Here is a 27,713-nt window from a genome sequence, read left to right as displayed (position 1 = left end):
CCTGAAAAGAATACAAAATAAACAAGAAAACTGAATTTTTTTAATACTTTGTTGATGGAAATAAAATATGAACTTCTACATGATGTTTGTGATATAACTGACCAATATTAGAGGCATTTTAGATCACAGTAAACTCACTAAACTAACAGAATGAGAGTTTAACACAATGACTTTACAGTGGTCTCTCATGCTGAGCTCACAGTTTGAGCGCATAGTGAGTGAGCTTTGAGGTTACACTTTTAGCTCACTGTGACCTCACATTGACCACAGTGAGTATCCTGGGATAGTGAGATCACATCGACCACACTGAGTCTCCTGGGATGGTGAGATCACATCGACCACAGTGAGTCTCCTGGGATGGAGAGATCACATCGACCACAGTGAGTATCCTGGGATGGAGAGATCACATTGACCACAGTGAGTATCCTGGGATGGTGGGATCACATCGACCACAGTGAGTATCCTGGGATGGTGAGATCACATTGACCACAGTGAGTATCCTGGGATGGTGAGATCACATCGACCACAGTGAGTATCCTGGGATGGAGAGATCACATCGACCACAGTGAGTATCCTGGGATGGTGAGATCACATCGACCACAGTGAGTCTCCTGGGATGGTGAGATCACATCGACCACAGTGAGTATCCTGGGATGGTGGGATCACATCGACCACAGTGAGTATCCTGGGATGGAGAGATCACATTGACCACAGTGAGTATCCTGGGATGGTGGGATCACATTGACCACAGTGAGTATCCTGGGATGGTGAGATCACATCGACCACAGTGAGTATCCTGGGATGGTGAGATCACATTGTTGACTGGGAGAAGAAGTGGCGCAAATCAAAAGATCCCGCTGACCTTGGTTTGTATAAATCCCTCCTCTCGAGCTTCTCTGCTAATGTCTCTCTACTGCTAAAATAACTTACTACCACAACTAAATGAACAATTCTTCTGACTTTTCAAAACCCTCCTCGTCTCTCGTAACAGGGCAAAACTCGCTCGTATCTGGGATGAACGACTGTCCGCCGATGGGCTTCTCACAGCCGCAACAAACACAACATTCCTCGTGCCACGAGCAGCCTCCGCCCTCCAGCCGCTTAGAGCCGAGAGATCCACATCTGTTCAAACTAACTGTACAACACTTCATCTACAGTGAGAGAGAGCAAAGCAACATGACAAAACCATTTTAACTTCATGTAAGTGTGCAGGTGCTGCTTTTTAGACACTTTTCTGTGTTTATTTATTTTTTATTTTTTCCCGCTAGCCGGTGGGCTGTAGTTAGTGAACTACAAGAAGATTTGTGTTAGTGAACTGATTGTGGCCACCGTCTAGCGGTTTCTTCTTTTTGTTTGTCTCACCCCCCTTCCCTATAGCCCACCGGGTTCTAGCCTGCTTTCCTTAGAGCCCAGCAAGCAATAGCCATCATTTCACCGTCTCGGTTAAATATAGACCCGATATAGTCCGGCTATGTGTAACCCACTTCTAGCCAAAATAACATTGAATCTAGTTACATGTAATTTTTTTCCAAAATAACTTGCAGATTACTTTCTGACTGATCTCAAGATAAAGGCAAAGACTTGTAACTTTAATGAATTGAGATATTCAATGATTCGTGATCAGATTGTTTTTGGTATCTATGAGAAGAAACTGAGAGAAAGATTGTTACGAGAATCAGAACTCACCTTGGATTATGCTGTCAAATTGTGCCAATCCAGTGAAGTAGCGAGACAGTAAGTGAAGCAGTTTGATGGGACTAATACAGCCGCTATGTCATTTCAGAGTGTAGAAGTTGACGCCATTTCATTCAGAGACAAGAGAAGAGGTAACACACGAGGTTTCAGAGACAATGATACAAGAGGTTTCAGAGATAATGACAATGAAACATTCTCATGCAAGCGCTGTGGGACCAAACATAAGTTCAGACAGTGCCCAGCTTTCGGAAAAAGATGTTCTAAGTGTAATGGCCCCAACCACTTTGCAAAAATGTGTTTTTCAAAAGACATGAAGGAGGAAAATAAAGTGCATTTAGTGGAGGAGGCAGATGACAGTGATTTGAGCGACTCATTTTATGTGAACATGGTTTCTGAAGAGAAAGTAAATCCGGATGCTGAAACGTGTGTATCAAGTGATGATTCAGTCAAGTCTTCGATGTGGATTGTTCCTCTTGTGGCTAATGGGACCGTAGTACCCTTTAAATTAGATACTGGTGCAAAAGTTAATTTAATCAACATCAGAGATGTGAAAGCACTGAAAGAAAAACCTCTAATTAAAAAACGTACAGTTCCCCTCAAAGCCTATAATGGACAACCAATTGAAACGCGAGGAATATGCAGACTAAACATACAAGTAAAAGGAAAGATGAAGAGTTTGATGTTTGTTGTAGTTCCCAATGGTCATGAATCTTTTTTAGGAGATAAAGCGTGTGAAGACCTTCATTTGGTTAAAAGAGTGTATCAAGTCAATAAGGAAACCGTAGTCTTACAGCCTGTCTGTGACAATATAACTGACATTGTCAAACAATTTCCAGATGTTTTTGAAGGTCAAGGCACACTGCCATTTACCTATAAAATACAACTGAAAGATGATGCTTCTCCCGTCATACATGCTCCTCGGCGGGTCCCTGCACCTCTGCGTGAGGCCTTGAAAAAGGAATTGGATCGCATGACCCAATCAGGAGTAATACAACGGATTGAACAACCTACAGACTGGGTAAATTCTATAACTTGTGTGAAGAAGCCTAATGGTGACTTAAGAGTGTGCTTAGATCCTAAAGACCTAAATGATAGCATCAAATGAGAACATTACCAGATACCCACCCGTGAAGAGATCATTAGTGACATGTCAGGAGCTAAGTTATTTAGCAAATTAGATGCATCTCAAGGATTCTGGCAGATCTGATTGGATTCTGAGAGTAGCCAGTATTGTACATTTAATACTCCCTTTGGGCGATATTGTTTTCTTCGACTTCCTTTTGGAATCAAATCAGCTCCTGAGATTTTTCATCGAGCCATGGAAACCCTTATTGAAGGTCTAGAGGGTGTTTGAGTATATATTGATGATATTGTGGTGTGGGGGTCCACCATTCAACAACATAATCAGCGATTAGTAAAAGTGATGGAAAGAGTTCGAGCACATGATTTAAAGCTCAATCAGAAAAAGTGTCAATTTGGAGTCACAGAGATCACGTTCAGGGGACAAGCTGTCTGCAAAAGGTGTGCAGCCACATCCAGCAAAAGTGCAAGCCCTCCTTGATATGCCTCCACCTACGGATAAGAAGGGAATTCTGCGTGCTTTGGGAATGGTGAACTTCCTGGGAAAATTTCTGCCAAATTTGTCAGCTAAAACTGAGAAATGAGAAAGTTGTTACAAAATGATCAGGAGTTTGTCTGGACTTCAGTACATGATCAAGAATGGAAGCAGTTAAAGGAGACTCTTACTACTGAACCTGTCCTTGTTTTTTTTTTATCACACACGACCAACTAAGATCTCTACAGATGCCTCTCAGGATGGATTGGGGGCGGTGCTTCTTCAGGCCTTTGAGGATTCCTGGAGACCTGTGGCCTATGCTTCTCGATCTATGACAGAGACTGAAAGACGATATTCACAAATAGAGAAGGAGACTTTGGGTTTAGTATTTGGCTGTGAAAAATTTCATGGATTACCTACTTTTACAGTAGAGACGGATCATAAACCATTAATCTCCATCATTCAAAAGAACTTAAATGATATGTCACCTCGAATTCAACGCATGATGATGAAATTACAAAGATATGATCTGAATCTTGTCTATACACCTGGAAAGTATATCATTGTGGCTGATGCACTGTCTCGAGCACCAGTAGCTTCGGAGATCAGCAAAATGGACGAAGTTGAGAGACATGTGAGTATGGTGTATTCAGCGTTACCAGTTTCAGATGAGATGTTAAAGCTAAAATCCTGAATTTTGCCGTTCCTTTAATAGGCTAACGTTACTACCTCGCCTTAAAATGAGATTTAAACTGAGCATGCATTTCTATCAGGTAAAATGCTGTAAATGACGGCAAAACTTTTGCGGCAAAACTTTCTGCATTTAAGCAGTGTGTAGTAGGCAGGTCTCGTGTAGATTGCTGCCTTGGCAAATCGCGCTATAAGTTACCGTTCTCGACAATGTACGTTACCTTTGTAAAAGTAGGGATTTAGCACTTACTATCATGAAGAACAAATTCATGTTCAAATTCAAATTCAGACACAGGCTGTGCATGGCGATCGATATAAGAATCAAATCTGAATGAATGACTCGATGACTCTCCACCTACTGGCGGTTTTAATTTTATATTTAAAAGCATCACTTTTTTTTACCATCATTGCATATTTCTCTATTGAACATTTATTATGAACATTTATTATTTAAAGCATTATTTATTTAAGGGGCAAATATCGTCCCTTACTTAAAAAGTTATGACTGAAGAGTGGGGGTACGCAGAAGGATGTTAAAGCCTCATGGGGTACAACTCTAAAAAGTTTGAGAACCACTGGGACTGGGTTAAGGAATGGAACAAAATCAACATCAAAGCACAATACACATACCAAGAGCAGAAAGTAGGCCTAATATTCAGAGGTCACTTACAAAGTTAGGTTAAAGATACAAACAAATAGCATATCAATAACAATGATGAATTTACAGAATGAATAGCTGAAGAGTAAAATTCAGATAAAAAATGTGTTTTTGAAGGAGAGAAGGGTGGATGCTTGTCTGATGTCTTGAGGAAGAGCATTCCACAACCTCTGAGCCACTACGCTAAAAGACTCCCATGATTACCAGACTATTGAAACCGACTGAATATGACACAGCCCCACCTAAGAAATTTTTCACCAGCCGCCACTGCATTCCAGTATCAATGCGCCACGACATGCTTCGTAGAATTCACGAGGGACATCTTGGTATCGAAAAATGCAAGAGAAGAGCTAGACAAGCTGTTTTCTGGCCTGGAATTAATGTGCACATTGAGAAATACATCAATCAGTGTGACGTCTGTCTAAGTCATCATTATAAACTGGCCAAAGAACCTATGATGATAGCTGCTCATCCTACTGAACCGTGGCAAAAAGTAGGAACTGATCTTTTCCAGTTGAATGGTAAGGATTATATGATGTTTTATTAACAAAGTTCGGGAGGAGCAGGTTCAGATAATTAACCAAATTATGCACAGCTGGAGATTAATCAGTAATCAACTCAATGACAGAGTATAAATTCACAAGCAGTCCTATCTCTGTTCATTGAAAGTTTGTCAGCATCCCTCCTCCACCCCATCTCCTCACTTCCAGTTCCATCTACACTTACCAACTGGGGGGAGTACTCTGGGTTCGGGCCTAACTCCGAGCTCGGAGACCTTCCCCCGGACAGCACGCCAAATACGCATAAACTTTATTAAACTGTATTAATTATATGTAGATGTGAACTCGTGGTTATCGATTATTATTCCAATTATCCTGAAGTTGAACAGCTCCATCATACAACATCGAATGACCTGATTCAACGCATGAAAAGCATCTTTGCAAGGCATGGAATTCCTCATATTGTGCAAAGTGACAATGGTCCTCAGTACACTAGTTGTGAATTCAAACTGTTTGCGGAACAGTATGGCTTTAAACATACTACTTCAAGCCCACTTTATCCAAAGGCAAATGGTAAAGCAGAAAAAGGGGTACAAATTGTAAAAAGACTTATGAAAAAAGCCGCAGCAAGCAGGTCTGATATAAATCTGTCTCTTCTGAGTTACCGTTCTTCTCCACTCAGTTGTGGATTATCTCCTGGTGAGTTATTGATGAACCGAAAACTGCGTGATACACTACCAAAAGTATCCCTGAAAACAGAAAACAACAGTCTATCATTGAAAGAGATGCAACATCTTAAAGAGAAGCAGAAAGAATATTATGACAAGGGAGCTCGACATCTGAAACCTCTTTCTGAACGAGATGCATTTAGAATTGCGGAGCCTACTGGATGGAAAAAGAAAGCTACAGTCCTAAAAGAGGTAAACCCAGTGTAACTGGTCTGTTGTCTGCGTTGTGTTTAGGTTGATATGAGAAGAACAAGACAGCATTCGCAGTTTCACCGATCTTTTATTCCTGATGTACAAACACATGTAATCAGCCTCTTAAAGAAATTCGCTCTCTTTAGCTCTCTCCACTTCATCACCAATGCAAAGAGGAATAAATCACAGAACAATAAACATACCTGATGTACAAACACATGTAATCAGCCTCTTAGTGAAATTCGCTCTCTTTAGCTCTATAAAACAAATGTGATGTACAGTTGTCACATGTGCTCTCGTTTCACATTTAGGCTCAGATGCAAAAATATAGCTCAATCGGGACAAAATGACAAAAATAACCACACAGATAGGTAAAATAATATTATATACATAAATTAAAGTGAAAATATAGACACAAAAGCAACAATTAAAATTAGGATTAAATAAGATTATAAGAGCCCAAAATAACCTCACCTCTCCACTTCATCACCAATGCAAAGAGGAAGAGGAGGGGACAGAACAGGAAATTGTATTGACTCATGACATCACATCAATTAAAGGGAAAGCTACTCATTTCACTTAGGCAGTCATATCAGGTACATGTAAACGAACAATTTTGTGAGAATTCTAATAAACTATACATACATTTAACAGTACACTTTCTGTACCTGTTACACCAAGATCATATCTGGTTCAAACAGAAGATGGACAGACATTGCGGAGAAATCGACAGAGCTTGCTTAAGACTGCAGAGAAATGTCCACTTGTTGATGAGACAACCCTGTCTGCAGAACTGCAGTCTTGTGAAATGCCCCCTGTTGATCTGCAACATCATGAAATGCTATCTCCAGGTATGTTTAATTCTGCAGAACAAATTCCTGAACTCGAGTTATCTGTACCAAAGACTGACATGCCTCTCTTGCGGAGAACTAATCGAGTTCGAAAAGCTCCTGTTCGAATGGACTTATGAAAAAAAAAAAAAAAAAAAAAAAGGAAAAGAGATGTAATGAGTATCTATTGTGATGAGTACTGATTTATGCCTGCAGGTGGCAGTAATGTGGTGTATAAGATGAAGTGCATTCCCTAGAGGAAGGGGTTGTAATGGAGACATGCTTTGTGTGCCACATGGAATAAAGACGCCAGTACCATCTATTCTTTTTATCTTTATTTGTTGTCTCTGGAACAATACAATATTGATATCTTTGTTAGACTACCGACCCTATAGAACAAATGTCCGAATATCGAACCTAAAACGAACTTTACCGCGCTCAACCAGCGGGAGTGCATTTCATGAATTAGTAATCGCTGGCGTTCAGCGCGGAGGGAGGAAAGTCTGCATGAACCCGCGTAGATGCATTTTATGCAGTGAAGACTGTAAAGTGTTTGATAACTTTATTACATTTCTGTGTATTTCCTCCTACCTGTCAGGGCCCCTTAGATGTCATGTGCCCCTGGGCAAGTGACCAGTTGCCCTAGTGGTTAATCCGGCCCTGGCTGTGCGTAGACACAATCTAGCTCCTATTGTCAACCCGGCTATTTGTAGCCCACTTATAGTCGAAACTGATTAATTGTATTTTTAATTAATTGTTGGGCTGGCAATGCATGGCATGGTTGATATCCTATCATGTTCGCATTGGTAATAATATCTACAAGGTGCCAGTGTCATTTCATGACATGGTCGATCTATAGTCACGATTCAGCTCTGAATCGGACGGGCTATGTGCTGTCTGCTGGTCAACGTTTAACTGCTTGGCTATAGCCCTGATTTAGACCAGCGATTAGTATAGCCAAAATAGTCTTAAAATAGTTTACATGTTTTTCGCCCACGCAGCTTCATGTTTGCTGTCACACATTCATAAAAAAATCTACAATATTATTTGACTGTCTTTCATTTTAAATTAAATAAAAATGCAATTACATTTCTCAACCACTAGATGGCAACAGCCCTACTGAGACATGACTACTGGCAACGCGAGACTTGATAGTTAGTAGAGATCACCATTCTCGCGATCGCGCGATAAACATTTCCACCATTTTGAAACATTTTAAACGACCCAGAGCATTGCATTCAGCTGTCGGTCAAAGAGAACAGGTAAAAGACAGTCCTACTTTTGTCTTGTAAGTATCTGTGTTTTCGTTTTGACGTGCTCATTTTTTAGCTAGATTATTTGTTATCATGTGTTGAATCGTGACATTTTAGTGGGTAACGGTGTATCATGGTACATTCACGTGTACTGTAACCCCATGTTTCCATGTGCCCTTAAACTGGAATTATCTAAATCCAAAGGTGTAAACATGAAACATGTGCAAACAATTATAGAGTGTTATGAAAGCCACAAATATATTTTACTCTTTTCTTTAGATCATTATGATATGAAAATAGCATTTCCTCACTAAAGCTCTCATCTTTGACAAAGTCCATCATTGATTTGAACTATAATATTGAATTTGTCTGAACAATGGCTTGTTACATAGAGAGAGCATTTCTAATAGAGTAGAATAATATTTGTCATTGTCAAGCACAATAAGATGAAGTTTTATTCAAAATGCCTTCATTCATTCAAGTTTGAAACTTTCAAATTAATTTTATAATACAGCATAAAAAAACAAATGATTGGCTACATAAAATTAGCAATTATAAAAAATATATATCTGGCAGTATATCAATAATGCAAATAGCTCCGATGTGCATTAAAACCTAAACTGAACACACACACACACACACACACACACACACACACACACACACAGTATAGGTGAATGTATTAGTCCATGCACACTTGAGGTTAAACTGTCAACAATGATTTTCTTGTGCAAATTAATTTTTTTTTATTTGGCAGATGCTGTGACGACCAGCTTCCCAGCAGCAACAGAGTTTTATATTTTATTATCTCAAGTTGTTGATGTTCCATTTTTTTATTTTATTTTTATATATGTATATTTTTTTATTATTTTTTCCATATATAAATTATTTTTAATATTTGATTTGGTCATTTTTATGTTTTGAAAGTTGTTAATGTTCTTTTTCTAAATAAAACCTTTATATTTAATTTGTTCGGATGGATTACAATTTATGAGAACCTGTTATATTTGAGTGAAAAGAATCATTTAGCCATTATTTTGTTGTCTATTACATGTATATGTAGTCATTTAATAGCCATCTAATTGATGACTAGTCTATTCTTGGGCTATGGTTAGACGTCTATTAGATTTTCACTGACAGCCCAAATTCAGCCTTGTTTTAGCCTAGACCCATATACACTGTCTATTAGACGTATATATTTAGTCGTTCAATAGCCGTCTAATTGATGACTAGTCTATTCTTGGGCTATGGTTAGACGTCTATTAGATTTTCACTGACAGCCCAAATTCAGCCTTGTTTTAGCCTAGACCCATATACACTGTCTATTAGACGTATATATTTAGTCGTTCAATAGCCGTCTAATTGATGACTAGTCTATTCTTGGGCTATGGTTAGACGTCTATTAGATTTTCACTGACAGCCCAAATTTAGCCTTGTTTTAGCCTAGACATCTGGGCTAATTTGACCTTGTCATATTGCCTGATGTGCTGACAAACGAATTTTTGACAACACTAATAAACAGCTAAATGCACTACTGTCAAATATCTTATGATACTTTGAGACAAATTAACTACAAGCAAACTTATCACAAAAAAACTTTTATTGAAAGGCAACACAAGGAGGGTTTATGCAAACCCAATCCACAATTTCTGTCACTAATATTGTCATAGAAAATCATATTGTGCCTCCAGCCACATAAAAACAGTCCATGCAGCAGTATCCAGCAAAATCATTTTCAGAGTGACCAGTTGACCAACCCTTTAAGTTTTCCTCTTTGTCCACTTCCCCAGTATCCTTAACAGTCTTTGTACAAATAATCACATTGAATGCAACGGGAGATCAGATAGGGAATGCGGTAGGTCCTTTTATACTCCCCTGAAAAGGAGTTCCAGTTTACCACACCTGTTGACAAAAGAAAAGAAAGGTTTAAGTGTAAAACATGTTTGCATTTCTTCTTTTTTTAAATATGAACTTTTCTGGTAGCACTGTTTCCTCAATATTAAAGGAGTAGTTCACTTTTAAAATGAAAATTCTGTCATCATATACTCACGTCATGTTGTTTCAAACCTGTATGAATTTTTTTCTTCTGCTGAACACAAAGGAAGATATTTAGAAGAATGTCAGTAACCAGACAGTTTTTGGGTCCCATTGACTTCCATAGTATATATATTTTTCCTACTATGGAAGTCAATGGGACTTCCTGATGGTCGAGCGTACTGCGCAGACTCAAACTGAGCTTGACGACGTAGATGTGACGTGAGCAACCCGTCTGTCTTCTAGTAGCTGTGCCAAGCGAAATCTGAATCATTCCCTTCCGAAACTTGCAGAGACGGAGAACGTGAGTAAGAGCTGTCCATGAGCTAGGAGCAGGAGCAACTTTTGCTAAGTATTCTGATTAATTACTTTGTCATTTTGCCTCCACGTCCCCCCGATTGCCCGCGAGCTTCTCCTCCTGTCCATACGGTAATCTCTCTACTGTGCGACAGAGAGTCGCGTGGGTATGACGCAATCGTTAGCCTATTTTTACAAAAACTGCATCTACGGGGCCATAACGTAAGATACAAGGTAATGGAGCCTTTTATACATTTTCGTGTTTCTTTAGAAATAAATAATGGACAAATGGAGTCTTTAAACGCCTCAGATGTAAAGTTATTCGCTGTCAAAGTGACGCCAAAATGAATGGGAGTCAATGGGACGCTAACAGCAGGTGATGGTCCGCTAGCCAATGGCGGCGCCCGGGGGGCGATATTTTTTTTCCCAGGATGGTAGGGGACGACTCATGAATATTAATTAGGTAAGTCATCCCTGATTGGTCTGATGACCTACCCCTAACCCCACCCCTAAACCTACCCGCCACTGGGGGTCTGATGACCTACCCCTAACCCCGCCCTAAACCTACCCGTCACTGGGGTTAAGACCAATCAGGGATGACTTACCTAATTAATATTCATGAGTCTTCCCCTATACCATCCTGGGGAAAAAAATATCGCGCCCGGGGGTAGAGGTGGGCAATACTCCAAATTTCGGTATCGATCCGATACCAAGTAAATACAGGGCCAGTATCGCCGATATCGATACCGATACCAATACTTTTTCATTTTAAAAGCATGCACTTGAACTTGTATGCACTTTCCTGTTCTAGAGCAGTGTGCCATGATTTATGAGGTGAATGCATCATTAATATGCTAAATCTGAATACGTTTTCATGACTACTAAATATTTTGTGATTTGTGCTCTCAACACGCCTGTAATTATTAGTCAGTGACTTTTACAAAACTACCCTAATTATAGTAAAAGTACTATTGTACACTAGCCTACTGTTCAAAAGTTTGGGGTCTGTAAGATTTTTAATTCTCTTCTGCTTTTTTTTTGATCAAAAATACAGTAAAAACTGTAATATTACAATTTAACATAGGCTATCTGTTTTCTATGTCATACTAAACTGTAATTTATTCAAGTGATCAAAGCTGAATTTTCGGCATCATTACTCCAGTCATTATGATAATTCATTTTAATATGCTGATTTACAGCTCAGGAAACATTTCTTATTATTATCAATGTTGAAAACAGTTTCATATTTTTTGTGGAAACCATGATGCAGAATTATTTGATAAACACAGTTGAAAGAACAGCATTTATATTTTTTTTTAACAGTGTAAAACCCTTGACTGTCACTTTTGATCAATTTAATGCATCGATCCTTGTTGAATAAAAATATTAATTTCATTAAAAAAATCTTACTGACGTCAACATTTTGAACCGTTATATACACTTTTGCTTTGTTTATTGCAAAAGAACTTCCGATTGTTTCTCTGTCATCTCAGCAAGGCTTCGTTTCCCAAACGCACTGGGCCTGTGAGTTCAGTGAAGCACCAGCATCGAACGCTCTCTGTGATTGATTGGTTTCGTCTTGTATCCAGATGACTAGGAGAAAAAGTTCTATCCTACACAATTATCCGCTAACATTCGCTTATTTTTCCACTTATAAGCTTATTTTACGCACTGAATTGCGTACTAAATTAATAAAAATTACTGGTAAAAAAACACACATTTCGATCGATATTTTTATGTGAGGATCGATCCTTTTCGATACCACGCCAGTATCGATAGTATCGATACTTCAGGATCGATCTGCCCACCTCTACCCGGGAGTACCTTCAAAATTATATGAAACCCTGACCGCCTGGACAGGGCATAACTTGATCAACAACAATATGGACGCCTGAAACGATCAACCTCTTTAAACTACAGAATATTTATTGATCCGTTCAAAGAGTCTTGTGGACACATCTGATCCTCACAGGTAAGAGATAGAAATATAAGAGAGATTGTGCTGAACAGGTTTCTAATGGAAGTGAACTGGTTTAGTAGGTTTATGTCGAACTGGAAAAAGTTGAACAGAACCAGGCGCCGTTTGCAAACTGCTCGTCCTTAGTTAATCAAAGGTAATACATTTTTTTCTTTAAGACTGACTGTTCATAACATTTTAAAGTCAGTTAGGCTACATAAAAACGTAGATTGGTGTAATTTGAAACCGAAAAGTAAGAGCGATCAGATGACTGCTATTTAATTCTTAAGACAGTCTTAATATAATTGCAACTTCCCCGAGGGTTTAATCATGTCAAAAACTCACTCAACTCTTTTAGTTGTTCACTGCACTGAAATGGAAGCTATCAAAATTGTATATAATATGTCATTTGATTGCTTGTCAAGCAAAGTTTGGGCTTTCTTTAATTTTAGTCACACGACATAAAGCCTTAAGAAATATGAAGCATATGATATGACCCTTACACAGACACTGACAAACCTTTGGAGAAGGACCTGGCTGCAGTCTGCAGATCGCGGCGGGGCTACACGTGTGATTTATTTCTCATTTTGATTATTTCATATCACCATAGAGCATCACAGTCCCGCCCACAGCCCGAGAGCGCTTTGGTGCCGGAATTAAATTTCCCATTCATTTCTCCCATTGACGTTTTGGAAAATACGTATTTAAAGAGTTTTAGAGCATGTCTGAGGATAACCAGCTACGGCTGAACTCATATCGTTTCGAGTGAAAAAACGACGAGAAAATCCAAAAAAAGTCAAAGGTACAAGACTGTGTACATATTTTCATTTCCGAGCGAAGGAACTACTCATCCCATAAACCACCGCGCCTCACTGAAGTCCACTGAAGCCACAACCGCGAAAGAGCCTTTAGAGCAGGGGTGGGCAAACTACGGCCCGCGGGCCACATACGGCCCGTTAGGCTGTTTAATCCGGCCCGTCGAGTATTTAAAAAATTGTCTTAAGATCCATTTCATTTTGCCTTTTTCTTGCAATACTTTGCGTTATATATAGCCTATATTGCGTAACATTTATTTGACAATCGGAATATCAGCCATGAAAACACAAATGTATGACTTTTGGAAGTGCAAATTGATTGCCATATGCAGTTTTAATAAAGTTGAATTAACGTAACCTTCTGTAATTTTTACTCTTCTAAGTGTACACTTGCAGGTGTTTTGTTTCTAATTTACTGTTAGGCCCATTAAATAATAATAAGGATAAACAATATTTAAAAAGTATAGGCTATAATTATCTAAAATCTGACTAATTAAAAATTAACCTCAAAACATAACATGCTAAATGGGAGATATCTAGCATAAAAAATGTATTGTCAGAATGGCGTCTCTCAGTTGTTGAATTTCGCGCAAACGTTGCCACAACGTAAATGTGTTTGCTCAGCCCGATCTCATGAAAGTGTGAATACCAAGAATTGTATTTGTAGTGCTTATGATACGCAGTTTTCGCGTGCATATGATACGCACTTTATGGCGTGTAATAGGCACGCACTCAGCACCCCTAATCCTAACCAAGGGGTTTACAGTGCGTAGCATATGCACGCAAAAAAAACATTTTTGCCGTATAAATGGCACGAAAAATTAAATTTGTGGTATAGATACGCACTTTCATGAGATCGTGTCTCATAATCTACTGGGCCGGCCCTCTGTCAAATTTTAAAACCCAGTGTGGCCCTTGAGACAAAAAGTTTGCCCACCCCTGCCATAGAGCATCACAGTCCCGCCCACAGCCCGAGAGCGCTTTGGTGCCGGAAGTAAATTTCCCATTCATTTCTCCCATTGACGTTTTGGAAAATACGTATTTAAAGAGTTTTAGAGCATGTCTGAGGATAACCAGCTACGGCTGAACTCATATCGTTTCGAGTGAAAAAACGACGAGAAAATCCAAAAAAAGTCAAAGGTACAAGACTGTGTACATATTTTCATTTCCGAGCGAAGGAACTACTCATCCCATAAACCACCGCGCCTCACTGAAGTCCACTGAAGCCACAACCGCGAAAGAGCCTTTAGAGCAGGGGTGGGCAAACTACGGCCCGCGGGCCACATACGGCCCGTTAGGCTGTTTAATCCGGCCCGTCGAGTATTTAAAAAATTGTCTTAAGATCCATTTCATTTTGCCTTTTTCTTGCAATACTTTGCGTTATATATAGCCTATATTGCGTAACATTTATTTGACAATCGGAATATCAGATATTTCATGCCATGAAAACACAAATGTATGACTTTTGGAAGTGCAAATTGATTGCCATATGCAGTTTTAATAAAGTTGAATTAACGTAACCTTCTGTAATTTTTACTCTTCTAAGTGTACACTTGCAGGTGTTTTGTTTCTAATTTACTGTTAGGCCCATTAAATAATAATAAGGATAAACAATATTTAAAAAGTATAGGCTATAATTATCTAAAATCTGACTAATTAAAAATTAACCTCAAAACATAACATGCTAAATGGGAGATATCTAGCATAAAAAATGTATTGTCAGAATGGCGTCTCTCAGTTGTTGAATTTCGCGCAAACGTTGCCACAACGTAAATGTGTTTGCTCAGCCCGATCTCATGAAAGTGTGAATACCAAGAATTGTATTTGTAGTGCTTATGATACGCAGTTTTCGCGTGCATATGATACGCACTTTATGGCGTGTAATAGGCACGCACTCAGCACCCCTAATCCTAACCAAGGGGTTTACAGTGCGTAGCATATGCACGCAAAAAAAACATTTTTGCCGTATAAATGGCACGAAAAATTAAATTTGTGGTATAGATACGCACTTTCATGAGATCGTGTCTCATAATCTACTGGGCCGGCCCTCTGTCAAATTTTAAAACCCAGTGTGGCCCTTGAGACAAAAAGTTTGCCCACCCCTGCTTTAGAGCGACTTTCAAATCTGACGACAGCCACGCGAACTTTTTCTTGTGCAGTTTATAGCAGTTCTTTCAGTAGTAATCGTGTAAATAATAGTGTTTTATAGGTATTGTGTATTGAATTTTATATTTATCATCGTGTATTTTATCGTGTATTTTATATTGTGTGCGTGTGTGAAAAGCGGTTAACGATAACGATTACAATTATTTTGTGAAAAGACATTAATCTGTGTTAATGAGATGGTTAGCGTGTGTGTTCAGTGTGTAGTTTGTGTGTTTATTTCAAAGCCCTTTATGACACAGGGACACTCTGCTACACACTGATGATGGCTTAGGTCGAAACGCGTCTGTGTTGACATGGTTACAATAAATTCATGAAATTATACCTTGAGAGTGCGGTTTTTCGTCTTTATTTTTGATAACTTTTTTTATTACTCGCACCCATAAATGATTTGGGAGTTGAGCGCGCCTGTTCTCAATATTACAGGACACTCTGCTGACAGGACAGGTTGAAGATGTTTTTGTTCAAAGGTTCCAAAACATGTAGCATGCATTCTAGCCTACTTTACAATTATTTGTAATGTCTAGCATGTTGTGTTGTGTGTGGACGTGTTTATGAAACTGCCGGTAGCCGGGTCACCAACAGCCTGCAAGGTTTAATAGTTTTGGCGGTCCGCGGCGTTCTGCTCATCAGTTTCAGCGGCCCACGGGCAGGTTGCAGACAAATGCCTCAACAATTTCCCACTTGTGGTCCATGCTCATTTTATTCATGAAGTTATAGTTCATCCTTAATTGTAATAACATTTAATGTATTTACTTAATAAAAGTAAAAATTAAACAGTGATGGTCAGCAAACCAGAAAGTGCATCATATTCAGTTTATTAACTTGCCATGAATAAAATATAAGAAAGTATGATCATATAACACCGATTTTATCATCACTACATTGGCTACCTATAAAGTTCCGTATTAATTATAAGGTATTGCTACTGACTTATAAAGCCCTAAACGGCTTAGCTCCAGTCTATTTAACGGGTCTTCTATCACACTATAATCCATTGCGCTCTTTAAGATCAATAAATTCAAGGCTTTTGGTCATACCTAGGATATCCAGATCCACCAAAGGAGGGAGAGCATTTTCACATTTCGCTCCGAAACTCTGGAATAGCCTTCCTGATACTGTTCGTTACTCGGACTCACTCTCCCAGTTTAAAACTAGATTAAAGACGCATCTTTTCAGCCAGGCATTCATATAATATTGTTAATCTCACAGTTCAAACTACAATCCGGCCTCTAGTTCATAAATGCCAGAGGAGAACTGGCCCCCGACTGAGCCTGGGTTCTCCCAAGGTTTTTTTTTTCTCCATTAGGTCACCTGATGGAGTTTTAGGACACCATTAGGTCACTTGATGGAGTTTTTCGGTTCCTTGCCACTGTTGGCTTTGGCTTGCTCAGTTGGGGATATTTTGGGGATATTTAATTTTATTCTGTCAATCAATAAATTCCACTAGAAACAAACTTTGTTGTATTATTTTATTTTAATTTAATACTGTGAAGCTGCTTTGATACAATCTGTATTGTGAAAAGCGCTATACAAATATACTTGATTTGATTTTGATTTGATGAATAAATTATTACACAAATGTTCAGTAAATGCATGAAGAGGTATGCCTAAGCTAAATATTGTTTTGACAGTGGCATCATAAAATGCTTGATATGACTCATACCATATGGAGGCTACAGTAGCCTAGCTAAAGTGAACGATAATGCTAACTAACGTTGCCATCTCCCTGCAAAACTCACCACAACTTTGTAACGTTAGATTGTCCCTCATGCTGGCCCTTACAAAACCCACAAGCTGACCCTCGGACACGCTACACTCAACTACATGACCCGATTTGAAGTGGTTTTCACCCCTTTTAACACTTTTGTTTTCCTCCTTGAAAAAAGCCATCATGGCAGCCAAGGAGATCATGATTGCACTGATAAGTCTACCGTGCAAAAAACGCAACAAACACAGGTTTTTTTTTTAATGATCTTCAGTCTTCACGGACTTTCGCAGGGTTTAACCAGACAGTTACACGAGCTCCACCAATCAGATGCATCACTGTGGGATTGTGGGATTGTTCAGGATTGTGGGTAATGAAGTACTTCTCCAAGACATCGCGAATAAAAGGCATTTATCCCAAAACAAGGTTAGTGCCCCATGAACTTTTGGCGGTTATATGAGCATATACAATTGCTTAGTACAGCCGTAGCTGGTTTTAAGTCTACCATGTATGGTTACGTTTTTATGGCTTATATCCCAACTGTCAATGGAGAAATTGTATTGAATTTTTACTTCCGGAACCGGCTGTGGGCGGGACTGTGATGCTCTATAAAGCTGGTAAGTCCCGCCCCTTCTGTAAAACCCCGCTGGACCTCAAAGTTGAAAAATCGTCAATGCAAGTGAATGGGAGAAAATAATTATTTTCTGGTCCCGTTTGAATTGTGCCATGAATTGAACATATGTTGTCTGTGAATTTTTTATATAACTTTTCATGTTACGAGTTTGACAGTATATGGTATGATTCTTCGGCTAGCAGTTGTGGAAAAGACATAACGAGAAAGACTACATGTCGCCTATGTGACGTCACCCCATAAAGTTGACTTACCCGTGGTTTTCACCAACCTCAACGATTTTGTCCTCTCCCTTAAAGAAGGCGATGAAGTGCATCAAAGACACAGCCATGTTTAGCGGGATCCGTGAGCTAGTGTTTGTGTGCTTGTGGTGTTGACGTTTCAAACGCGTCGAAAGCAGCGAGAGTTGTAGTCCACAAAGTGCTCTCACACAAAGTCTAACCGTATCAAACTTCTACCCGCTAAATTCTAGCATTCTTTACACGAAAAGTTATATAAAAAATTCACAGACAACATATGTTCACATTCATGGCAAAATTCAAACGGGACCAGAAAATAATTATTTTCTCCCATTCACTTGCATTGACGGTTTTTCCACTTTGAGGTCCAGGGCGATTAGCGGAAGGGGCGGGACTTACCAGCTCTATTCACCTTATTCCGGAAGTAGCACTGGGTGGCGCCATCCGCGTAATCTCACTTCCTGGTTTAGCTACTTAGCGCTTTGTTTGCCCTGGTCCAATCTGTAATCTGTCTTGATATAAGTAGATAGACTATAATATTATAGCCAAATGCGTTGGCCTATGGTTATTAACAACTGCTGCAACGTACTAAAGTACATTTCACTTTAAGCTTTTGAAACAATGCCACAATCAAATTATTTAATAGCTGTGTCTTTCTAATAGCTATTACTTAGTTATGAAGATGTGCACAAACACTACTACATGTAAAGTTTGAAACATTATTACACCACAGTTTGTTTGCTTAATCACCAGATACATTTGCAGTGTATAGCCAACAGATGAGAAAAAAATAGCCACGAACTGGTGTAGAAAGAAAGTAGAGCCTCAACTAGATGAACAAGAGGGTAACGTTAGCTTAGCTAACTGCTAGCTGCAATTTCTTATGGTTTGATCTCTAACACAAGTAATGGCTGTAAAATAAATCCAGCGACTGAATTCTAGAGGACCATAGCTTTCAAACAAGGTATAGCATGTGTATGTGTCCTGTAGTGAGACCATTACAACATTAGATGTTTGTGGCTAATGTAGGCTAAACACTACACATCGGCCGGGCTGCGATCAGACGGGTCATATAAACACCTAAAAGTCGTTTAAAAATTACCCCGAGAAACAGTGCATTGCTGTGCTGTTGGTACACACGTACATAGCACATTTGGCACAAATTAGCTTATCTTATGTGACATTTTATCAGTGAGACTTCTCTGCAGTTCTCCTCGAAATTGAATGAGGGTCCGCTAAACCGGAAGTTGGTTTACAACGGAAGTACTGGACAGAAGTAAAAGTGGGCGGGGCGGAATAAGGTGAAGATGAGAAAGGAAATGTAAAGGGCGTATCAGTAACAATGACAAGACATAGCCTAGCCTATTTATAGTTAACTATTTATAGTTAAGGTGTTATTGGTCAGGCAGTTGTATGATAACTAAATAACTCTGCAATAGGCTAAAGTGTCTGTATGAAGCTTTCGATTTCTTCACTGCATTGCAAAGCATGATATCAGACTTTAGCTACACTCTTTCAGAAAAACAATCTGTTCCTCGTTATCTTAAAGTGACGAAATTTTAAATTGTATCTGTAGGCTACCTGCCATGATGTGGTTATTTCAGCAAACAGTTTTATAAATTCAGCATTAAGTGACATTTTTATTTATCATTCAACTGAACTGTGCTCACGCATTTTAGACACTTACATTATGTTTTTGCTAAGTCCATGCAATAAATGCACGTCCTAGAATAGTGTTTTACTTCTGTTTCCGTTTCAGGTACGGTCAAAATTAGATTTGAAAACATCACATTTCGACTGATTTTAGCTCATGTTGTATCCAATAAAATTCAGCCCATGTCAAATATTGTGATTCACGTTATTGGGGGTCGGGGCCACAGTAGAAACAAAAATATGTCACCTAATGCTGTAAACAGGTTACAGAGAGAGAGCCCTGTCAGCTGGTATTATTATTAAAGGTTAAAAAATAACAACTCAAATTAAATATTATGCAAATTTTATTCTAATAACAACATTATAATAGGCTATTTTAATGATTTAAGTAAAAATATAATAAATATGTAATATAGTGCACATATAAAAAATACTCCCATGTAGCTCATTTTGAGGTAGGCTAAATTGACATAATTGTTCTCGAGCTGTTTTATTTACCTCTTTCCGTGGTTGAAAAACTCTGAGGTTATCTGGGGGGTTATCTGTACTTGTCCTTTAATGTAAACAACATTTCCTATTTAAGATTATTCTGTTGTTGTTATTTTCTTTTGCCTTGAAAAGGAATGAAGAGGTGAAGAACAATGGCAGAATCTTTCCCACCATCAACAAAAAAACGAGAAAGGAGAGGGAGTATGGATGTTCCTCCATGTGAGTCAATAACCCCCTCAAATCTATCATATATTTTATCTTGAAAATAGCCATGCATTGTTTAGAATTAAGCTCTGCACATTCTGGACATTCTCTCAATAAGATTTTGACTTTAAACTAATGCAGGTGATTTATCTTCATCATTTCTCTCTCCAGCGATGTCTTCCTCCAGCGGTCCACTGACTGAGGAGCTTCAGTGCTCTATATGTCTGGACGTGTTCACTGATCCAGTCAGCACTCCATGTGGACACAACTTCTGCAAGACCTGTCTGAATAAGTGCTGGGACAACAGGCAGACCTGCAACTGTCCATATTGTAAAGAAACATTCAAGCACAGACCTGATCTCAAGATTAACACCACACTCCGAGAAGTTGTAGATCACTATAAAAAGAAAAGTCCTGAGAAAAAAGCTGAAGTTCTGAAAAAATCTGAAGTTCTGTGTGACGTCTGTGAGGAAAGAAAGCTGAAAGCCCTGAAGTCGTGTCTGGTGTGTCAGAGCTCTTACTGTGAAACTCACCTGGAGCCTCATTCGAGAGTGGCAGGTTTAAAGAAACACAAACTGATCAATCCTGTGAGTAATCTGGAGGACTATATATGTCAGAAACATGAGAGACCTCTGGAGCTGTTCTGTAGAGATGATCAGACATGTGTGTGTCCGATGTGTGCTTTGAAAGACCACCAGAACCACAACACTGTTTCTTTAGAAGAGGAGAGTGAAGAGAAGAAGGTAGAAGTTACTGACAAACTGATTTTAAATGGCTCTTATCATGAGGAATCACATGTTCTTTAATATAAATGAATCAGTTATGAAAACATATTGTGTGTTTTTCTCTGTCTATAGCCTCAACTGATGAAGACACAGAAAGACACACAGCAGATGATCCAGGACAGAATCAAGAAGATTCAAGACGTCAAACACTCAGCAGAAGTCAGAAAAGTGAGTTTAAAATAATTCAATTAAATTAATTTTAATATCTATCATTGTTTATTGAATTGTTGTATTAAAGCAATTTCACACTCACAGTCACACTGCTGGTCTGAATATCGACACGTCTGTGATTCCCTGATCACTTAGTAAAGTAATAACTCATCTCTCCTCAACAACACACATGATTTGAGGAATCATTCAGTGCAAACGGGGCAGAATGAGGGATTTTGAAAACCGCCTAAAAACACTGAAGTATGAGAAATAATAACACTGATTCTTCTCTTAACAAACGCCACTAATAATGTGTTGATTGTCCTGGTTGAGCAGAGAAACACAGAGAAGGAGAAAGCAGCCCGTGTGGAGCTCTTCACTGATCTCATCCGCTCCATTGAGAGATGTCAGACTGAACTGCTGGAGATGATGGAGGAGCAGCAGAAAGCAGCAGAGAAACAGGAGGAAGAGCTCATTGAAGAGCTGGAGCAGGAGATCACTGAGCTAAAGATGAGAAACACTGAGCTGGAGCAGCTCTCACACACTGAAGATCACCTCCACCTCCTACAGGTCAGTCAACATCTCTCTGATCAATGATAATGCAGTATATGACACCATAACACTCCCCATGCTGAAGGATTTCTCCTCTCTCCTGCTGTAGATTTACTCATCCCTGTGCAGCTCTAGAAACACCAGGAACTGGTCTGAGATCAGTGTGAAGACTGATGAGAGTCTGGAGACTCTGAGGAGAGCTCTGACTAAACTGCAGGACTCTCTACAGGAGAAACTCACGCCTGGTACAGCAATATCAAATACACCGTACAGATACATATATTTATCATCTTTTAATATCAGTAAAGAAGAATGAGTCTGTTAAAATCAGTTTAGCAGAAGAAAATCAGATCGATAGACATCATGAACTTAAGATGCAGATTTGTTCTTTTTTAGAGGAAAATTTCTGACCTGTATCAAACAGCTTCGCAGTGCTGGGTTTCATTTTCACTTTCTCTAAGGTTATTCTTTATAGTGTTGTCTTTGCTGAATAACCACAACACTAATACACTCCAAAACTGAGATGAATAACATTAGCCATAAAATATGTCAAATAAAAAAAAATTATAAAATGTTCACAAAACATTCCCAAAGATGTTCTAAAAAGGAGGAATATTTCGAGCTCAAACACAATAGGAGTTCAGGGATTCTCTAAATATCAGCAGAGAAACATTGATCAGATAAAACATGATGTTGTTCACAATTCTTTAAATATAACCTTAAATCTTGTCTATAATTCACACATAAACATGTCAAAGATCTGATGGTGTTTTATTGTCATGTGTCTCTACAGAACTGAAGAGGAGACAGCAGTATGCAGGTACAGTGTGCTGTCTGCACTACACTAGATTACATTCAGATCCTCACAGCTTCATCACTGACCGACAGTATGATTAAACACTGATTACATATTACACACATCATCACTAAATATCTGTATTGTGAATTTGTGATTTATATCCTCTGTTTTCTCAGTGGATGTGACTCTGGATCCTGATACAGCTAATCCTAAACTCATCCTGTCTGATGATGGAAAACAAGTGAAACATGGAGACATTAGACAGAAACTCCCAGACAAACCAGAGAGATTTGATTCATGTGCATGTGTCCTGGGAAAGGAGGGATTCTCCTCAGGGAGATTTTATTTTGAGGTGCAGGTGAAGGGAAAGACTAAATGGACTTTAGGAGTGGTCAGAGAATCCATTGACAGGAAGGGAGTGATCACACTGAGTCCCAGTAATGGATGGTGGACTGTGATTCTGAGGAATGGGAATGAATATAAAGCCTGTGCTGATCCTGATGTCTCCCTGTGTGTGAGAGTGAAGCCGCAGCGGGTCGGTGTGTTTGTGGATTATGAGGAGGGTCTAGGCTCCTTTTATGAAGTGGAGTCCAGCGCTCATCTCTACTCTTTCACTGATCAGTCTTTCACTGGGAAACTCTATCCATATTTTAACCCGTGCCTTAATGATGGAGGTAAAAACTCAACTCCACTGATCATCACACCTGTCAATTACAATAAATGAATTTACAGCCCTAATATGAAATACACAATGAAAATGATTTATATAATTATAGATCTAAACATGTTTTGCTATATTTTCATAATTTGTTTGTTAAAATCTATAATTCTAGCTATAGTAAAAATTGTGAAAATATAATGCTTGTTTAACAATTTTATTTTCAACTTTTCATAATTATTCATGCCATTGTTTTCTCCCATCTCAACCTGACAAAGTGAAAGTGTCTGTATTTTTGTTTTTATATACATCAAAATAAACTAAACTATGATAAAATTGATAAAGTATATCAAAGCTGTTTCTACCATTTCAATTACAAAATGATCTGTGATAATACTGAGGTAAATCAGATGTTAATTCCTCAATATATATCACTGTATGATTATTACCATATTCATACACAACACTATGGATCTTCAAAACACCATGATATTATGATCATGATAAAAACAGAAAATTAAAAAGGAGGAGAAGAAGAAAAAGACAAAGTAGAAGAAGAAGAAGAAGACATAGATGAAGAAGACGAAGACAAAGAAGAAAACATAGAAGAAGAAGAAAAAGACATAGAAGAAGAAGAAGAAGACGAAGACATTGTAGGTCTATTACCAAGTTACCATGTCAGATGTTTGCCCCATGCAGGTAGGCCCGCCCTCACGTGATACCGATTGGTCGATAGATAAGCTTAAATCTGATTGGCTAAAGAGTACGACTCATCTGTGTAGGAGGAGTTTGTTGCCAGGAAAGTCTCAAACACACACACACACACACACACACAAATCCAAGGCGATTCACATGCGAATGACGATTTGCACATTCACATCCAAGGATAAACTCGTACATTTTAAACATTCAAAGGTTTTTGTGCACAGTTGTATATCTACGAATTGTGTTTTGCATTTGTGAAGTGTATTTTGAATATTTTTTTATTTTGCACATGTGAATTGGTTTTTATGAATGTATATTTTTTCACGCACGTGAATTAGGTTTCATGCATGTGAAATTGTCTACGCATGTGTGAATCATGTTTTTTTCCTGAATTATATTTGAGACTTTTCTGCCTCTATATTGGAATATGTGGTGAGCTGGAACCTGCTTATGTTACGCAGTACCGCAAACATCCAATAGGAAAATTCAACTGCAGTAGCCACCGTTCAACCTGAAGAGGGCAGCACTCAGACGTTTTTACACCATATATTGTAGAATTAAAACACTTTATACCCAAATTTAAAAAAAGTTACATGAATCAATGAACAGCACTAATAAAGCCCCATTCTTACAGATCATTAACTAAAAAAAAGTTGGTTTAGGGTTTAGTTACCCTTTAAGTCCACTATTCTTAATGAATTTTATTCTTTATTATTTGACCAGATCCTTGTTTTATGTTTAATAAGTTGCAGATTGTAAATTCATTGCATATGTTCTGTAGTTCTCTTTGTAGTTCATTCCTTTCCTGTTTAGGACAAAATAACAACACATGATCAACTGTTCCCTTCACTTGGCAAATTTCACATTATCCTGCACTGTGTTTCCCTATTATGTTCAGTGTAGAATTAAGTTTTGTATGGCCCATCCTTAGTCTTAATAAAATTATCGGATCTTCTCTACTTTGTCTTACCATGTTTTGTATATTAAAACAACTGTCTTCCAGTTTTACAGTTTTTCCAATTTCATTTCCATATCCGACTGCAAGCTTCTTTAATCATAGCTTTTCCCTCCTTCCTACTTAAAGAAACTGTTGAACACCCCCAGAACACTATAGGACACCGACACGTGTCACATGGGGTCATTCTGTGATACTTTTGTGTCTTTTTAAAGCTTGATGCTGGTTGCCATTCACTGCCATTATATGGAAGAATTTCAGATTAAATAATGATGAACACAACATGATTTCTATATGATTAAAAATATGATTTATTAGATGAAACAAACAAGAGAAATAAAAAACTCATCAATTACTATATAAACTAACTGCACTTTTATTTGCACTTATATAACAAGATGTCCTCTTTTAAAGACAACTCTTTTCTTCTTTCCGTGTAAATGCATTTAAATTCTTAATATTTTTCAATCCTGTAATATTCTGTTCACTACTGATGTCACACTTTCATGGGCATGTGCTCCATAGATATTCCTAAACTCTGTTTAATGTACTGTGTGTGTGTGTGTGTGTGTGTGTGTGTGTGTGTGTGTGTGTGTGTGTGTGTGTTGTAATAAGGATTAAACATTTTTGCTCAGTACTTAAAGGGATAGTTCACTTTGAAATTAAATTTTGGTATGTTTTTGCTTACCTCAAGGGCATCCAAGATGTAGGTGTCTTTGTTTCCGCAGTAGTTTCAATTTTGATATGTTTAGGTCAAACCGTTCTTGTCTGTCAGTCATATAATGCAGGTCTATGGTCACCACCTCAAAGAGCATGCACAGAGGAGTCCAGATTAAACAATTCCTCATCGTAAGTACACACTGATGGCCTAAGACACGAAACGAGCGGTTTGTGTGAGAAAACGAACAGTATTTATATCGTTTTTACCTCTTGTACACAACCACGTCCAGGTGATCTGAGGGCGCGCAAGCTTCCTGGTGTGTGACGTGTGCGCGCGTTCTGGCTTAGTGTGTGCAAGCGCCGGAAGTGGTCTCTCGTGCGTAATAAATACAAAAAACATATAAATACTGTTCGTTTACTCACACAAACCGCTCGTTTCGTGTCTTAGGCCATCAATGTGTACTTACGATGGGGAATTGTTTAATGTGGACTTCTCTGTGCATGCTCTTTGAGGTGGTGACCATAGACCTGCATTATATGACTGACAGACAAGAACGGTTTGACTTAAAAATATAAAAATTGAAACTACTGTGGAAACAAAGACACCTACATCTTGGATGCCCTTGAGGTAAGCTAAAACATACCAAAATTTAATTTCAAAGTGAACTATCCCTTTAAAAGTGTTCATTGCTGTTTTCAGGTTAAAAACACGGTCCTTTACACCTTGTATGAACTAGTGATTAATAAAGGACCCAGAACATAAATAAAGCTGAATCATGCAAACAAAAGAGGAATTAAAGACAGAATTCAGAAAATAGAAAAAAATAATTACAGTAATTAAAGATAGCATGTAATGTTACATAAATCTTTTATTGACATTTGCCTTTAAACATTATTGTAAAAATGCAGGTTATAGAAAAGACGCGTGTAGTTTCTATAGCAACAGACTAATAAATATATTGCTTTAAATCTCTGTGTTTTTTTAACATTAAAGGTCCCGTTATATGCCCTTTTTCACAAGATGTAAAATAAGTCTCTGATGTCCCCAGAGTGTGTATGTGAAGTTTGAGCTCAAAATACCCAACAGATCATTTTTTACAGCATGTTTAAATTGACATTTTTAGGGGCTCATAAAAACGAGCTGTTTCACTGTGTGCCCTTTAAATGCAAATGAGCTGCTGCTGGATGACCCAGGGGGCGGAGCTTCATGAGCTCGCGCTCAGTCTGTCAGGACAAATTCATCTCACGGAATGATGATAATATCAGAAACTCTCAGTAACGGCGTTCATTTCGAGTCGGACAATAATGCCTACAGAGTCAGAGTGCTGTATAGAGATGAAACAGGTATGGTTTAGTAGTTTAATTACGGTTATTATAACGTATTTGTCATCTGCTTGTATGTATCCATTATTTATTAACAGCCTACAAGTCTGCTGTTTCGGACCAGGTCCGAATGATGATCAAACATGTACTGATGAGTTTAATAAAGTTTATTGTACATCACACAAAAGATGAAGCGTCAGTTTTACTTCAGAAAATCACCGTAAGAGCTGAGTAAACACAGTAGCCTAAGTTATAAGAAGTGGCAAGTAGCCAGTAGAGTTGAGGGAGCATTCCTGTGGGCGGAGGTTAGTCTAAACACGGTTCTGGTGATGTCACTAATGAAGGAAGTAGAGGGGTGTAGTCCAATCGAGCCGTTTTATGTAGTCAACTTCTGTTAAATAAAATATCTCGCTTGGCATTGAACTTTGAGCTTTATAATTTTACAGATATTATTTATACTCTAACAACAACATTACACACTAACTAAAGTTTGAAACATGGGATCACGTAGAACGGGACCTTTAAGTCTTATATTCAGAGCATATCTATATTTACATGTGAATCTATTGTAATATGTAATTTATTCCTGTGATCAAAGATGAATTTTCAGCATCATTACTCCAGTCTTCAGTGTCACATGATCCTTCAGAAATCAATCTAATAGAAACATTTATGATTATTATCAATGTTAAAAACAGTTGTGCTGCAGCTTCACATTTTTGTGAAAACCTTTACTGTCACTTTTGATCAATTTAATGAATCACAGGAATAAATTACATTTTAAAATATATTCAAATAGAAAAAAAAGTACTTTTAAATTTTACTATTTCACAAT

The 27,713-nt window shown here is 38.3% G+C and overlaps 2 protein-coding genes across 4 annotated transcripts in view; one reads left to right on the top strand and one right to left on the bottom strand.

Moving 5' to 3' along the window:
* Nucleotides 1-27,713, bottom strand: part of LOC311093806 (zinc-alpha-2-glycoprotein-like) — a gene marked incomplete at its 5' end in the record, with an annotated part of 221,495 nt that overhangs the window by 4,269 nt on the left and 189,513 nt on the right. The window lies entirely within an intron of this gene.
* Nucleotides 11,607-23,580, top strand: LOC311094057 (E3 ubiquitin-protein ligase TRIM39-like). Of its 3 annotated transcripts, XM_084131786.1 has the most exons (9): nucleotides 11,607-12,404; nucleotides 17,350-17,501; nucleotides 20,220-20,306; nucleotides 20,463-21,034; nucleotides 21,149-21,244; nucleotides 21,563-21,796; nucleotides 21,888-22,023; nucleotides 22,572-22,598; nucleotides 22,754-23,580. In XM_084131786.1, the coding sequence occupies exons 3-9, from the start codon at nucleotides 20,240-20,242 to the stop codon at nucleotides 23,299-23,301; spliced, it is 1,680 nt and encodes a 559-aa protein (XP_083987912.1). In that variant the 5' UTR covers nucleotides 11,607-12,404; nucleotides 17,350-17,501; nucleotides 20,220-20,239; the 3' UTR covers nucleotides 23,302-23,580. The 3 variants fall into 3 exon arrangements, with proteins under 3 accessions (XP_083987912.1, XP_083987913.1, XP_083987911.1); XM_084131787.1 differs by lacking the exon at nucleotides 17,350-17,501; XM_084131785.1 differs by lacking the exons at nucleotides 11,607-12,404; nucleotides 17,350-17,501 and having other exon boundaries at nucleotides 20,041-20,306.

Source organism: Abramis brama (assembly GCF_963993115.1).
Source record: "Abramis brama genome assembly, chromosome: 12".
In the NCBI taxonomy this organism is placed as follows: Eukaryota; Metazoa; Chordata; class Actinopteri; order Cypriniformes; family Leuciscidae; genus Abramis; species Abramis brama.
Note: the sequence above shows the minus strand (reverse complement) of the source record. Positions and strands in the feature narration are given on the sequence as shown.